At 48.4% G+C, this 13,996-nt stretch overlaps 1 protein-coding gene across 1 annotated transcript in view; it reads left to right on the plus strand.

Annotated features, from left to right (window-relative positions):
* The first annotated feature begins 2,591 nt into the window (after positions 1–2,591).
* The window catches only part of LOC143770557 (interferon-induced transmembrane protein 3-like), a 34,866-nt gene continuing 23,461 nt past the window's right edge, over positions 2,592–13,996 (plus strand). The window contains exon 1 of the mRNA XM_077260262.1: positions 2,592–2,883. Within this exon, the coding sequence (XP_077116377.1) occupies positions 2,617–2,883 (267 nt within the window). The 5' untranslated portion in view covers positions 2,592–2,616. The remainder of the gene's footprint in view (positions 2,884–13,996) is intronic.

Raw genomic sequence — 13,996 nt, forward strand, 5'->3', positions numbered from 1 at the left:
TTTCCATAGATCTTTGTTGCGGAGATATGTGGTGCCCGTTGTTTCCTCGGTTGATCCTCCTGCCCCGGTGTTGGTTGAGGGGGAGTTGGAATATGTGGTTGAGAAAATTTTGGATTCTCATATTTCGAGGCGGAGGCTTCAGTATCTTGTCAAGTGGAAGGGTTATGGCCAGGAGGATAATTCTTGGGTTGTTGCCTCCGATGTCCATGCCACCGATTTGGTTCGTGCTTTTCACTTGGCTCGTCCTGATCGGCCTGGGGGCTCTGGTGTGGGTTCGGTGTCCCCTCCTCAAGGGAGGGGTACTGTTGTGAATTCCGCTCTTGGGCTCCCTCCGGTGGTTGTAAGTGGCACTTTTGTGAATTCTGCTCTTGGGCTCCCTCCGGTGTTTTAAGTGGTACTGCTGCTCCTTGGATTTAGCAGTCAGCAGCTGCTTCCACTGATTGTCTTTCTGGCTCGGCTATTTAACCTGGTTCTATCCCTCAGCCTGTGCCAGTTGTCAGTGGTTCCTGCTTGGATTCACATCTCTGCTTGGATTTCCCTGATATTCTGACCTGTTCAGCAAAGATAAGTCCTTGCTTTGTTCTTTAGCAGTCCACTTGTTGTGGACTTAATCGTTCTTCACTTTCTATGTTTTTTCTTGTCCAGCTTGTCAGTATGGATTTATTCAGTTAAGCTGGAAGCTCTGGGAAGCAGATTTACCCTCCACACCTTTAGTCAGGTGTGGAGATTTTGTAAACTCGGTGGTGGATTTTTCTAGTTTTTTTTAATACTGACCGCACAGTATTCTGTCCTGTTCTATCTGTCTAGCTAGACTGGCCTCCTTTGCTACATCCTGGTTTCATTCTGCGTATGTCATTTCCCTCTCCACTCACAGTCAATATTTGTGGGGGGCTGCCTATCCTTTGGGGATTTTCTCTGAGGCAAGATAGCATTCCTGTTTCTATCTTTAGGGGTAGTTAGTCCTCCGGCTGTGACGAGGTGTCTAGGGAGTGACAGGAACATCCCACGGCTACTTCTAGTGTTGTGTTAAGCTCAGGAACTGCGGTCAGTACAGGTACCACCTCCTCCAGAGCACGTCCCATGTTGCTCCTAAACCACCAGTTCATAACACTGCACCTCTGCTACCTCTACGACTCTGCACCTCTGCTCCCTCTATGACTCTGCCCCTCTGCTACCTCTACGACTCTGCACCTCTGCTCCCTCTACGACTCTGCACCTCTGCTACCTCTACGACTCTGCACCTGTTACCTCTACGACTCTGCACATCTGCTCCCTCTATGACTCTGCCCCTCTGCTACCTCTACGACTCTGCACCTCTGCTCCCTCTACAACTCTGCACCTCTGCTACCTCTACGACTCTTCACCTCTTTTTCCTCTACGACTCTGCACCTCTGCTACCTATACGACTCTTCACCTTTTCTACCTCTACGACTCTGCACCTCTGCTACCTCTACGACTCTTCACCTCTTCTACCTCTACGACTCTGCACCTCTGCTACCTCTACGACTCTGCACCTCTGCTACCTCTACGACTCTGCACCTCTGCTCCCTCTACGACTCTGCCCCTCTGCTTCCTCTACGACTCTGCACCTCTACTACCTCTACGACTCTGCGCCTCTGCTACCTCTACGACTCTGCACCTCTGCTACCTCTACGACTCTGCACCTCTGCTCCCTCTACGACTCTGCCCCTCTGCTTCCTCTACGACTCTGCACCTCTGCTACCTCTACGACTCTGCACCTCTGCTACCTCTACGACTCTGCACCTCTGCTACCTCTACGACTCTGCACTTCTGCTACCTCTATGACTGTGCACCTCTGCTACCAGCTACCTCTACGACTCTGCACCTCTGCTACCTCTACGACTCTGCACCTTTGCTACTTCTTCGACTCTCCACCTCTGCTCCCTCTACGTCTCTGCACCTCTGCTACTTCTACGACTCTGCACCTCTGCTATCTCTACGACTCTGCACCTCTGCTCCCTCTACGACTCTGCTCCCTCTACAACGCTGCACTTCTGTGACTCTACACCTCTGCTGCATTTACAACTCTGCACCTCTGTTACCTCTACAACTCTGCTACGTATAGAAATCTGCATCTCTGTACTTTTGTTGCCCTTGCTCCTCTGCACCCACCATCACTTCCCGTGTACCCACCGCTCTCTAGTGATCTGCACCACAGAGGGGCTGATTGCAGTATTCCATATGGCCAGTGGTGCAGTCCTGAGCAGAATAAACTAGAGAAGTGTCATTACTCATTCCTTGCTGTGGCCCCTTCACATTGATCAGCAGTGGGGGCCCGCTGTCGCAGTGATACATTTCCTCTTTATGATGATGAAATCCTCTTTTTGTGTCTTCATCCAGATTTTCAATAATTTTCCCTGTAAAGCTGACACTCAACATGCTGTGCCTGTGAATGTGCTTTTTTGTCCTCTGTTATCAGCCACTTTAGACATGAGGTGACAGGTTTCCTGGTAACGTCCCCTTGGGCTACAATGTAACAAACATTGACCTTGCCGACCATTGTTTGCTCTGATTGATGATTCCATAGAATGGTGAAGACGTCATCACTTCTGGTCAGGAGAAGCCACCTCAGATGTCACCAGAGCAGAAGACGAGATGTATCCACCACCGCCGTACACCAAGCATGGCAACCAAGACCAACCGTATCAGCCCGGCTTGATCAACCAGCCTCCACCACCTTACCACACTCCACCAGGACCAATGCCAACCCAACCACATGGCCACCTCACGGTGGTCACTACAGCTCAGTACGTGGTGGCCATGCCTCAAGCTGCCTACAGGGACTACACTGGCCTCTCCCTCCTCAATATCACCCTCTGCTGCCTGCCCCTTGGGATTGTGGCTTTCATATTCTCCTCCAAGGTGAGTGCCCCCTCCTCCAATTCTCTATTCTATCACTGACCACTTCTGATCCTAGAAGCTCAATGGTAATAACAAAGAGGATTACACTGCCACCTGCTGGACAGGGCAGGTACTGACAGTGATGTGTTGATCTCTCCACTAGAGGGCGCATTACACCTTCTTGCCATAGTACGCAGCTCTCAGGCGTAGATTTAGGGTACGTGTCCACGTTCAGAAAACGCTGCGTGTTTGACGCTGCGTGGGGCCGCAGCTTCAAACACGCAGCGTCCAGATGTTCCAGCATAGTGGAGGGGATTTTATGAAATCTGGTGTCCACTATGTGTGGTAACACGCATCCGTCGGCCCTGCGACTTCGGACATGCTGCGCGTCTTTTAAGATCGCAGCATGTCCGTGTTCCTTGAGGCGACGCTGCGCAATGAACACATCGGGCATCATCTCGTCCCAGAAGGGGGCGGGCCTTAGCGCCGAGCGGGTTTGCCGCTCCGACGATACCGCCGGCCATCCTGATCGTGGACATGTACCCATAGGGGGCCTCTGTGCATTAGATACGTGGATGAAGTCCCTTATTTTGTAGATTAATCATGGGGTCACTGGGTGTCTTATGAGCCCAGGAAACTAATATTTGGACTGATAAGTAAAATATGATGCACTGTGCCTTTAACCGATTCACAACCTAGAATATACTATTATGTCCTATATCGGGTGTGGGTACACGGAGCGGTGTGATACATCTGCCACTAAAAGAGGAAGCTTTATTTACTTTTCTTGTCCGACGTGGAAAGTTCAGAAAGTTTGCAAATCACTTTAATAGGAGATTTGTAAAAAAAATTTTTTGCATATAAATGGCTTAAAAACAGCTCTTCCCCAATCTGCCTTGGGAATGCGGATATTGGCCCTAAAAGTGACTTGCAAAGTTTCAGAAGTTTCCATGCTGGACAAAGTTATAAAAAAAATAACTTAAAAAAGTTGTCCACTACTATAACTTTTTTTTCATAAATCTTGCTATTATGTGACACTGAAAACATCTACTGTGTTTATTTTAGCAATATTACCTTTTATCATGCTGTAGCAGCACATCTTTAGTGCTGGATCCAGCTCTCATGGGGTTAATCGACAACTTCCTGTCTCCTGACTTATTGTGCTCTAATACTACAAGTTCCATGATGCATTGCACTCGCCTGTAACTCTGCACCTGGCACACCCACTCCAAAACACACGCCAACCCCTCCCTCCTCTCCCCCCTCTATCTTCAAAAAGATTTATGATGTCATTTCTGTCCAACCTCCTCTTTTACATTTGTCCAACCCACACTCCATTACACACAGATAGATAGATAGACAGATAGATAGATAGATAGATAGATAGATAGATAACAAATAGATAGATATATAGATAGATAGATACATACAGATATATCTATGTCTATTTCCATAGATATGTCCATATCCATGTTTCTAAACCCCTTCACCACTGGAGCTTTTTTGTTTTCATTTATCGCTCCCCTTCTTTCCAGGGCCATAATTTTTCTGTCAATATGGCCATGTGAGGGATTATCTTTTGCGAGACAAGTTCTACTTTTGAACGACACCATTGGTTTTACCATGTCGTGTAACAGAAAATGTGAAAAAAATTCAAAGTGCGATGAAATTGCAAAAAAAGTGCAATCCCACACTTGTTTTTTGCTTGGCTTTTTTGCTAGGTTCACTAAATGCTAAGGCTGTGTACACACATTGCGGATTTGATTGCAGATCCGCAGCATTTTTTGCCGCACAGAATTGCATCAAATCCGCAGTGTAGTGCACAACCAATGTAAGTCTATGGGAGCCGCAAACTTGTTGTGCACATGCTGCAGAAAAAGCCGCACCGAAACGCAGCTTTTTTTCCCCGGGGTCCGAGAAATGCTGCAGTTCTGGAGGAGGGAAGTGTGTGGGCGGAATGTGGGCGGTGACTGTGTGCGTGTATGTGTGTGCTGGGTCTGCGGGCTGTTCGGATGTGTGCGGGACTGTTCGTGTGGGCGCGGGGCTGTTTGTGTGTGTGCGGGACTGTTCGTGTGTGTGCGGGGCTTTTCGGGTGTGTGCAGGACTGTTCAGATGTGTGCAGGGCTTTTCGGGTGGGTGCCTGGCTGTTTGGGTGTGTGCGGGACTGTTCGGGTGTGTGCAGGGCTTTTCGGGTGGGTGCCTGGCTGTTCGGGTGTGCGTGGGACTGTTTGGGGATGTGCGGGGCTGTGCTGGGGGTCTTTTGGGGCATGTGTGCAGGCATCATCCGATGGGACTACAAGTACGCAGCATCTAATCTGCAGCTCATTCGGATGTAATCCGGACAGTGGACACACACCCTACACTATCCATACATCTATCAATAGATATATCTATCCAGATCAGGGCCGTATTTGCCACTAGGCACCCGAGGGCACGTGCCTAGGGCGGGGACGATGCGGGGGGCGGCACCAGAGCAAGGTTTTTTTTTGTTTTTTTTTAATAAAGTTTTGCTGGGTCACCTTAATAACCCCGCCCCCCCACCCCCGCCCGCGAGTCCTTGCCCCGACATCATACAGTATGAGTGAGTCATCATACATACTCACCTAGCTAGCTCCAGCGATGCCTGGTCTGGTCTCAGCGTCGGCCGACTGCAGCTCGTCCTGTGTGAGCGGTCAGGTGGTACCGCTCATTAAGGTCATGAATATGCGCATATTCATGACCTTAATTAGCGGTACCACCTGACCGCTCACACAGGACGAGGGTGCTGCGTCGGGACAGAGGTGGAGAGGATTCCGTTCCACGCGGTGTGGAAAAGGACAAAGGTGAGTATGATGACAGCCAGGGTGGGAGGACGGATGGGGGAGGATGAAGGAGGATCGTAGACGGGGAGCAGCCGAGCCGTACAAGATGGGAGCGCGGAGCGGCGGGGAGCCGATGAAGATGAGCCATGCATGGAGCCTGGGGGCGGCTGGCCAGGGGGGAGAGATGACGAGCCATGCAAGATGAGAGCCGGCGACGAGCCACGCATACAGGACAGTATGGGAGATGAGCCAGAGCCACCCATGCATACAGGGAGGAGGGGGAGATGAGCCAGGCATACAGGGAGGAGGGGGAGATGAGCCAGGCATACAGGGAGGAGGGGGAGATTAGCCAGGCATACAGGGAGGAGGGGAAGATGAGCCATGCATACAGGGAGGAGGGGGAGATGAGCCAGGCATACAGGGAGGAGGGGAAGATGAGCCAGGCATACAGGGAGGAGGGGGGAGATGAGCCAGGCATACAGGGAGGAGGGGGAGATGAGCCAGGCATACAGGGAGGAGGGGGAGATGAGCCAGGCATACAGGGAGCAGGGGGAGATGAGCCATGCATGGGGGGGAGAGATGAGCCATGCATGGGGGGGGAGAAGAGCCATGCATACAGGATGGGAGGGGGTGGGCCATTATACAGTATGCGTGGAGCATCATATGTGGCCATTAAACAGTATGGAGCATCATGTGTTGCTGCCTTTATACAGTATGGAGCATCATGTGCAGTCATTATACAGTATGGAGCATCATGTGCGGTCATTATACAGTATGGAGCACCATGTACGGTCATTATACAGTATGGAGCATCACGTGTGGCCGTTATACAGTATGGAGCATCATGTGTGGCCGTTATACAGTATGGAGCATCATGTGCGGCCGTTATACAGTATGGAGCATCATGTGGGGCCATTATACAGTATGGAGCATCATGTGCAGTCATTATACAATATGGAGCACCATGTACGGTCATTATACAGTATGGAGCATCATGTGTGGTGGCCGTTATACAGTATTGAGCATCATGTGTGGCCATTGTACAGTATGGAGCACTGTGTGGCCATATTTTGGGGGGGTTATAATTATTGTATATGAAACAGTGTGATCAGCAGTGCTAAATGGCTGTGGTTGGGATGTGGATATGGGTGTGACTAGTTGTGAAATGGGTGTGGCCTAAGATTTGCCGCGACACACTACGCTCGCCGCAAACTTTTTACCTCTTTCCCTTCTTCAAAAGTTGGCAGGTATGGTACCACATTTGCCAGATCACAGCAAGTGGCGCAAATCCCATAGGGAATGAATGAAGCCGAACGCAGTGTTGCCGTAAGTGATCCGTTAGGCGGCAGATGCAGAAAAACCGCCAGATCTGCTGCAAAAGGCAACTTTCGCATCAGCGATTCTTGCCAAAGTCACTGCCGATAGTGTCATACTCACCAAAGGGGGAGGCAGCACTAAAAGTGCCTAGGGCAGCAGAAACTCTAAATACGGCCCTGATCCAGATATATCTATAGATAGATATATGAATAGATAGATGTATGCATCTATAGATCTATCTATATGTAGATCTGTCTATCCATTTCATCTATCATCTATCTGTCTATCTGTGTGTGTAATGGAGTGTGCGTTGGACAAATGTAAAAGAGGAGGTTGGACAATAATGACATCACAAATCTTTCTTTTTTTGTTCAATAATACATGTTTATTTAGCTTTCAAAAACGCACCAAAACGCATAAAAACCACGCAAAAACCGCACCAAAAGCGAATTTAAAAATGCATCAAAACCGCACAAGAAATGCACCAAAAACTGCATAAAAAACGCATCAAAACCGCACCAAAAACTGCATGAAAAACACACAAAAACAGCACCAAGAAATGCATCAAAACCGCACCAAAATTGCATCAACACTACACCAAAACCGCACCAAAAACTGCACCAAAACCGTGCAAAAACCGCACCAAAAACTGCATCAAAAATGCATCAAAACCGCGCCAAAAACTGCATCAAAACCGCACCAAAATTGCATCAACACTACACCAAAACCGCACCAAAAACTGCACCAAAACTGTGCAAAAACCGCACCAAAAACTGCATCAAAAATGCATCAAAACTGCACCAAAAACTGCATGAAAAACGCACAAAAACCGCACCAAGAACTGCATCAAAACCGCACCAAAATTGCATCAACACTACACCAAAACCGCACCAAAAGCTGCACCAAAACCGCGCAAAAAACGCACCAAAAACTGCATCAAAAATGCATCAAAACCGTGCCAAAAACTGCATCAAAACCGCACCAAAAACTGCATCAAAACTGCACCAAAAACTGCATCAAAACTTCACCAAAACTGCAAAACTGCACCAGGTTGTGATGTAGTTTTTGGTGCAGTTTTGATGCAGTTTTTGGTGCAGTTTTGATGCTGTTTTTGGTGCGTTTTTTGCGCGGTTTTGAGGCAGTTTTTGGAAATAAATAAATAAATGGAAAATGTGCATGATTTGAATGGAAACATGCATGAAAAAACGGATTCGGAGGCCAGATTCATCATTTCACATCTCAGTTTCATACGTTTTTTGACGGATCCATCGCTGTGGGTTTTTTCGCCGGACAGAAAAACCGTTCCCCTGTATGTGTTTTCCGTCTGGCGGAAACAGCTTTTTTGACGGATCCGGCAAAAAACAGATGAAACGTGTGGCCATCAGGCGCAATCCGGCGCTAATACAACTCTATGAGAAAAAAACGGATCTGGCGAAAAAAAAGGATCCGTTTTTTTTCAAAACTCGCCGGATTGTGCCTGACGGCAAAAACCTGATGTGTGAAAGCAGCCAGATATATGGATAGATACATCTATGTATCTATAGATATATCTATCTATAAATATATCTATAGATAGATATATCCATAGATATATAATAGAAAGGCCGATGTTTCTAAGGCTACTTTCACACTTGCGTTTTTAGCAATCCGTCGCAATCAGTCTTTTTGGGAAAAGAACAGATCCTGCTCGCAGGATGCGTTTTTTACCCATAGATTTGTATTAGTGACGGATCGCGACGGATGGTCACACGTCGCGTCCGTCGTGCAACGGATCCGTCGTGTTTTGGCGGACCGTTGGCACGAAAAAACGTTCAAGTGAACGTTTTTTTGTCTTTCGCGTCCACCATTTTCTACTGCGCATGCGCAGCCAAAACTCCGCCCCCTCCTTCCCCGACTTCAGAATGGGCAGCGGATACGTTGAAAAACTGCATCCGCTGCCCACGTCGTGCACAAATTTCACAACGTGCGTCGGTCCGACGGACCCGTACCGACACAAGTGTGAAAGAGGCCTTAATGAGCGTAAAATTTTTTAAAAAAAACGGCGCGGGCTCCCGCACAATTTTCTGCACCAGAGGGGGAAAGCCGACGGCTGGGGGCCAATATTTGTAGCCTGCTATGAATATCAGCCCGCAGCTGTCTGCGTAGCCTTTACTGGCTATTAAAATAGAGGGACCCACCCAAAAAAATGACGTGGGGTCCCCCTATATTTTATAGCCAGAAAGGCTACGCAGACAGCAGCGGGCTGATATTCATAGATATTCATAGCCTAGAGAGGGGCCATGGGTATTGGTCCCCCCCCCCCGGCTACAAATACCAGTCCGCAGCCGCCCCGGAAATGGCGCATCTGTAAGATGCACCAATTCCGGCACTTAGCCCCTCTCTTCCCACTCCCTTGTAGCGGCGGGATATGGGGTAATAAGGGGTTAATGTCACCTTGCTATTGTAAGGTGACATTAAGCCGGGTTAATAACGGAGAGGCGTCAATAAGACGCCTATCCATTATTAATCCAATACTAATAAAGGGTTAATAAAACACGCACACATTAGGAAAAAAGTATTTTAATATTCTTCATTTAACCATACTTACCATACTTCAGCGCCTGCAAAAAACGTAAAATAATAAACCGTATACTACCTGTCCGCGGTAGTCCAATTAATAACGAGTGTCCCACGACGATCTCCCCTATAGAACAGTGACATCGGGTGATGTCACTGCTCTATAAGACCTTCAGTGACACACTGACAGGAGACAATGGCTCCTGTAGTGCATCACTGAGAGGTTACCTTAGGACAAAGTCTCACTTTATGGCAATTGCTGCCTGGGAAAATTTCTCACACAGCAATGGCATAAAGTGAGACTAGGGACTATTTTCTCACAGGGGCGTAGGAATACATTGTGAGGAATACATTGTGGAAGGATACCTTCCATCATTGTATTCCTGGAGCTCCTGGAGAGAGGTCGCATCAGCTAATGCTCCTGCTCTCCATGGGAGATCGTGGAGGGACACTCGTTTTAATTGGATTTCTGCGGATCAGGGAGTATAGTGTTTGTTTATTATTTTAATATTTTTTTACAGATGACACTGGCTTCGGGGATAAAGGTGACAAGTGATAGTGAGTATGTACTCTATGATATATGTACTGTATGTCTATATGTATGTTGTATGTATGTACTGTATGCATGTACTGTATGTGGCATGTTGCATGTCGCATGTCACATGTTGCATGTCGTCGCATGTTGCATGGTGCATGTCGCATGTCATCGCATGGTGCATGTCGCATGTCGTCACATGTTGCATTTCATCACATGTCGCATTCTGCATGCCATCGCATGTTGCATGTCATCGCATGTCGCCGCATGTCTCATGTCACATGTTGCATGTCGTCGCATGTCATCGCATGTTGCATGTCATCGCATGGCGCATGGTGCATGTCGTCGCATGTTGCATGTCGCATGTTGTCGCATGGTGCATGTCGTCGCATGTTGCATGATGTTGCATGGTGCATGTTGCCGCATGGTGCATGTCGTCGCATGTTGTCACATGTCGCATGTCATCGCATTGTGCATGTCGCATGGTGCATGTCACATGTTGCATGTCGTTGCATGTCACATGTCATCGCATGTTGCATGTCGTATGTTGCATGTCGCCGCATGTCGCATGTTGCATGTCGCAGGGTGCATGTCGTCGCATGTTGTCACATGTCGCATGCCATGGCATGGTGCATGGTGCATGTTGCATGTCATATGCTGCATGTCGCCGCATGTCGCATGTTGCATGTCGCAGGGTGCATGTCACATGTTGCATGTCGTCGCATGTCGCATGCTGCATGTCATCGCATGTCATCACATGTCGCATGTTATTGCATGTCGTATGTCGCATGTCGCATGTTGTCACATGTCGCATGTTGTCACATGTTGCATGATGTCACATGTTACATGGTGTGTGTTGTATGTATGTATGTACTGTATATGTGTGTATGTTTTGGGGTTTTTTTTACATTCAACACATTAGCCGGATGATGGGACTACTACTGTCCCATCATTGGCTAATGTGTCACTCACTGTCACTGTAGCAGGCAGAGCCCGATGGGACTTGTGGTCCCATCGGACGATGCCTGCGCACAGAGACACACACACACACACACCAATGTCCACCCCCCGCAAAAAAACCACCGCAGAACCCAGCACCGCCCGAACATACTGGCGCCGGCACGCAGACCCCCGGCGCCGGCATGCAGACCCCCGGCGCCCGCAGACCCCCGGTGCAGGCATGCAGACCCCCGGCGCCCGCACATACCGGCGCCCGCACGCAGACCCCCGGCACCTGCACATACCGGCGCCGGCACGCAGACCCCCGGCACCGGCCCGCACATACCGGCGCGGGCACGCAGACCCCCGGCGTCCGCACAATCATCCCTGCCTAGCCCCGCCCGCCCCTAGCACAGCCCCGCCTGCCCCCAGCGCAGCCCCACCCACCCCAGCACAGACCCGCCCGCCCCCAGCACAGCCCCGCAGGCAGCCACCAGCCTCGCCCACAGCCTGTCTGTGGAGGCTGGTCTCGCCTGCTGCTGACGTCACGTCAATTTCCAGAGTCTGGAAATTGACGTGACGTCGGCGGAAATAAGCGGCGGCTGCAGCCTGGGGGTCACGTGACCCGGACTCAGCCGCCGGAATAGCACCGCTCACAGGCGAAAACGGCAACAGAAGGTATTTGCACAATTCATTAGGGGCCCTGGGGGGATACATTGGGGGGTTAATTGAAAGTAGTGGACAACCCCTTTAAAGTTTAAAGTTTACTGTTTGGTGTCTATTTCCCCCTGCAATGTGTCAGATTCAGTCTCCTAATGAAGCTGGAAAATAACGTGAGAAAAGAAATCTCTGGGCAGTAAAAGTTAGAGATATTAAAACAGAAATATATGTAATTAATGGTGAAATAAGGAAAACCAAAGTTGCTGGGATTTTATATGTCCTCCGCCTCCTCCTCCTAAAATGCAACCAGCAAAAGAGAGAAAAAAAAGTTGTAAGTTCCCTTAATTGGTTCCATTATAAAAGGACAGCATGCCATAGAAAAAGTATATGTATATATATATATATATATATATATATATATATATATATATATATATATATAAGAAAAAAGTTTTCCGGAAATGGCGACACAAGCCGACTTTAAAAAAAAAAAATGAAATTCATATTGTTTTAAGCCACAAAAATGGTAGAATAACTGAGCAGGTTTCTCCTCGCCGCAGTCTGGAGAAATATGTCACTGGGTCATTTTAAAGGCACAATAAACACAGAAAAGCAAACCCGAAAAACAATGGCTGCGTTGTGCTTCTTTTCACCATGTCACCGCTCTTTTTTCCCGGATTCCATCTACACGGTCTTATTAAAACTGTATCTTGTCTCACCAAGAAAACAAGCCCTCATATGGGTGCACTGATGGAAATGAAAATTTCTGGCTCTTGGAGGAAGATGAAAAAATTTAAAGTGCAGAAAAACTGCCTCCATTATCAGTATCTGGTGCTTGCCCGTTGCTTCTGTCATTAGTATCTGGTAACTGCCCGTCGCCTCCATCATTAGTATCTGGTGAGTAGGGTTGAGCGACTTTCATTTTTTTAAGATCGAGTAGGGTTTTGGGAAACCCGATTTTGTCCAGAGTCGAGTCGAGTGCAGTCGGCCGATTATCGCTAAAAGTCGGGGATCGACCGAAACACGAAACCCAATGCAAGTCAATGGGGAAGCATAGTCGGCAGTGAGTGGAGGCCAGGAAAACACCTACAGTGCCCATTTTAATGCCAAAAACATCCATTCTTGTTTCTGAAGCTTGCCAATCTTAATTAACTGTATAATAATAGTTGGGCATAGGGAATTGGGGGAAAGTTGTGGGGGGAGTAGGGCTGGCTCAAGTTTTTCGTGGGCCCAGGAAAAGCGGACTACGTCACGGCGGTGTTGCAGGGAAAGGTAAGTATTTAAAAGTTGCAAGTGCTGTGATCCTGAGCAAGCAGGGGGGGGCCCACTCGTTCGCATTGCCACTGGCACAGGGCCCCTCAAAGTACGGCGGTGTGTTTGCATGGCGGGGGCGCCTCCCACCAGCAGCGACACTTTTGCGTACTCTGAGGGGCCCTGTGCCAGTGACGTCGCCAACGAGTATGCCCCCCCACCTGATGAAGGAACCTGCACTTTCATCTGCACCTTCCTCTTTGTCCCTGTGTAAGGTGGTATAACATGCGGGAAGGGGAACCTTACTTTCATCAGGGACAGATTCTGGCTGTGTAGAGTACAAGGGGAATGTAGTGGTCTAGGTCAATGTACCAGCAGACTCATTTAGCAGTGGCTGGGCAATGGGCAGGATGAGGAGGAAACAGATATAGGGCCAAAGAATAAAGTAGGCTACATGCAGTTCAAAATTGGTAACAGGACTAAACAGGCGGCATTGCTTTGTTCAGTGGAGTAGCAAACCCAAGAGCAGCAGACACTGTTTCAAGGGCCTAACCACACTAGTAGGCCAAATGCAGTTTAATATCTGATAGTATAGGGCGAAAGCCAGAATGTGGAAGCTCAGCTTTGTTCAGTTGAGGACAACACCAGGGAGGGGCAGACACCTTTAGTAGGCTGGAAAAGCCTATTGCATTTTTTAAAATGGTAATTTGGAGCAGAAGGTTGAAGCTCAGCTTTATTTAGTTGAGGGCAACACCAGGGAGGGGCAGAAGCCGTTAGTAGGCCCTAACCACCATTTTTTTTTTAAAAACCACTTAATGAGAGCCGGAAGGTTGAAGCTCAGCTTTATTTAGTTGAGAACAACACCAGGGAGGGGCAGAAGCCGTTAGTAGGCCCTAACCACCATTTTTTTTTTTAAAACCACTTAATGAGAGCCGGAAGGTTGAAGCTCAGCTTTATTTAGTTGAGGACAACACCAGGGAGGGGCAGAAGCCGTTAGTAGGCCCTAACCACCATTTTTTTTTTAAAACCACTTAATGAGAGCCGGAAGGTTGAAGCTCAGCTTTATTTAGTTGAG

Source organism: Ranitomeya variabilis, chromosome 4 (assembly GCF_051348905.1).
Source record: "Ranitomeya variabilis isolate aRanVar5 chromosome 4, aRanVar5.hap1, whole genome shotgun sequence".
Classification (NCBI taxonomy): Eukaryota; Metazoa; Chordata; class Amphibia; order Anura; family Dendrobatidae; genus Ranitomeya; species Ranitomeya variabilis.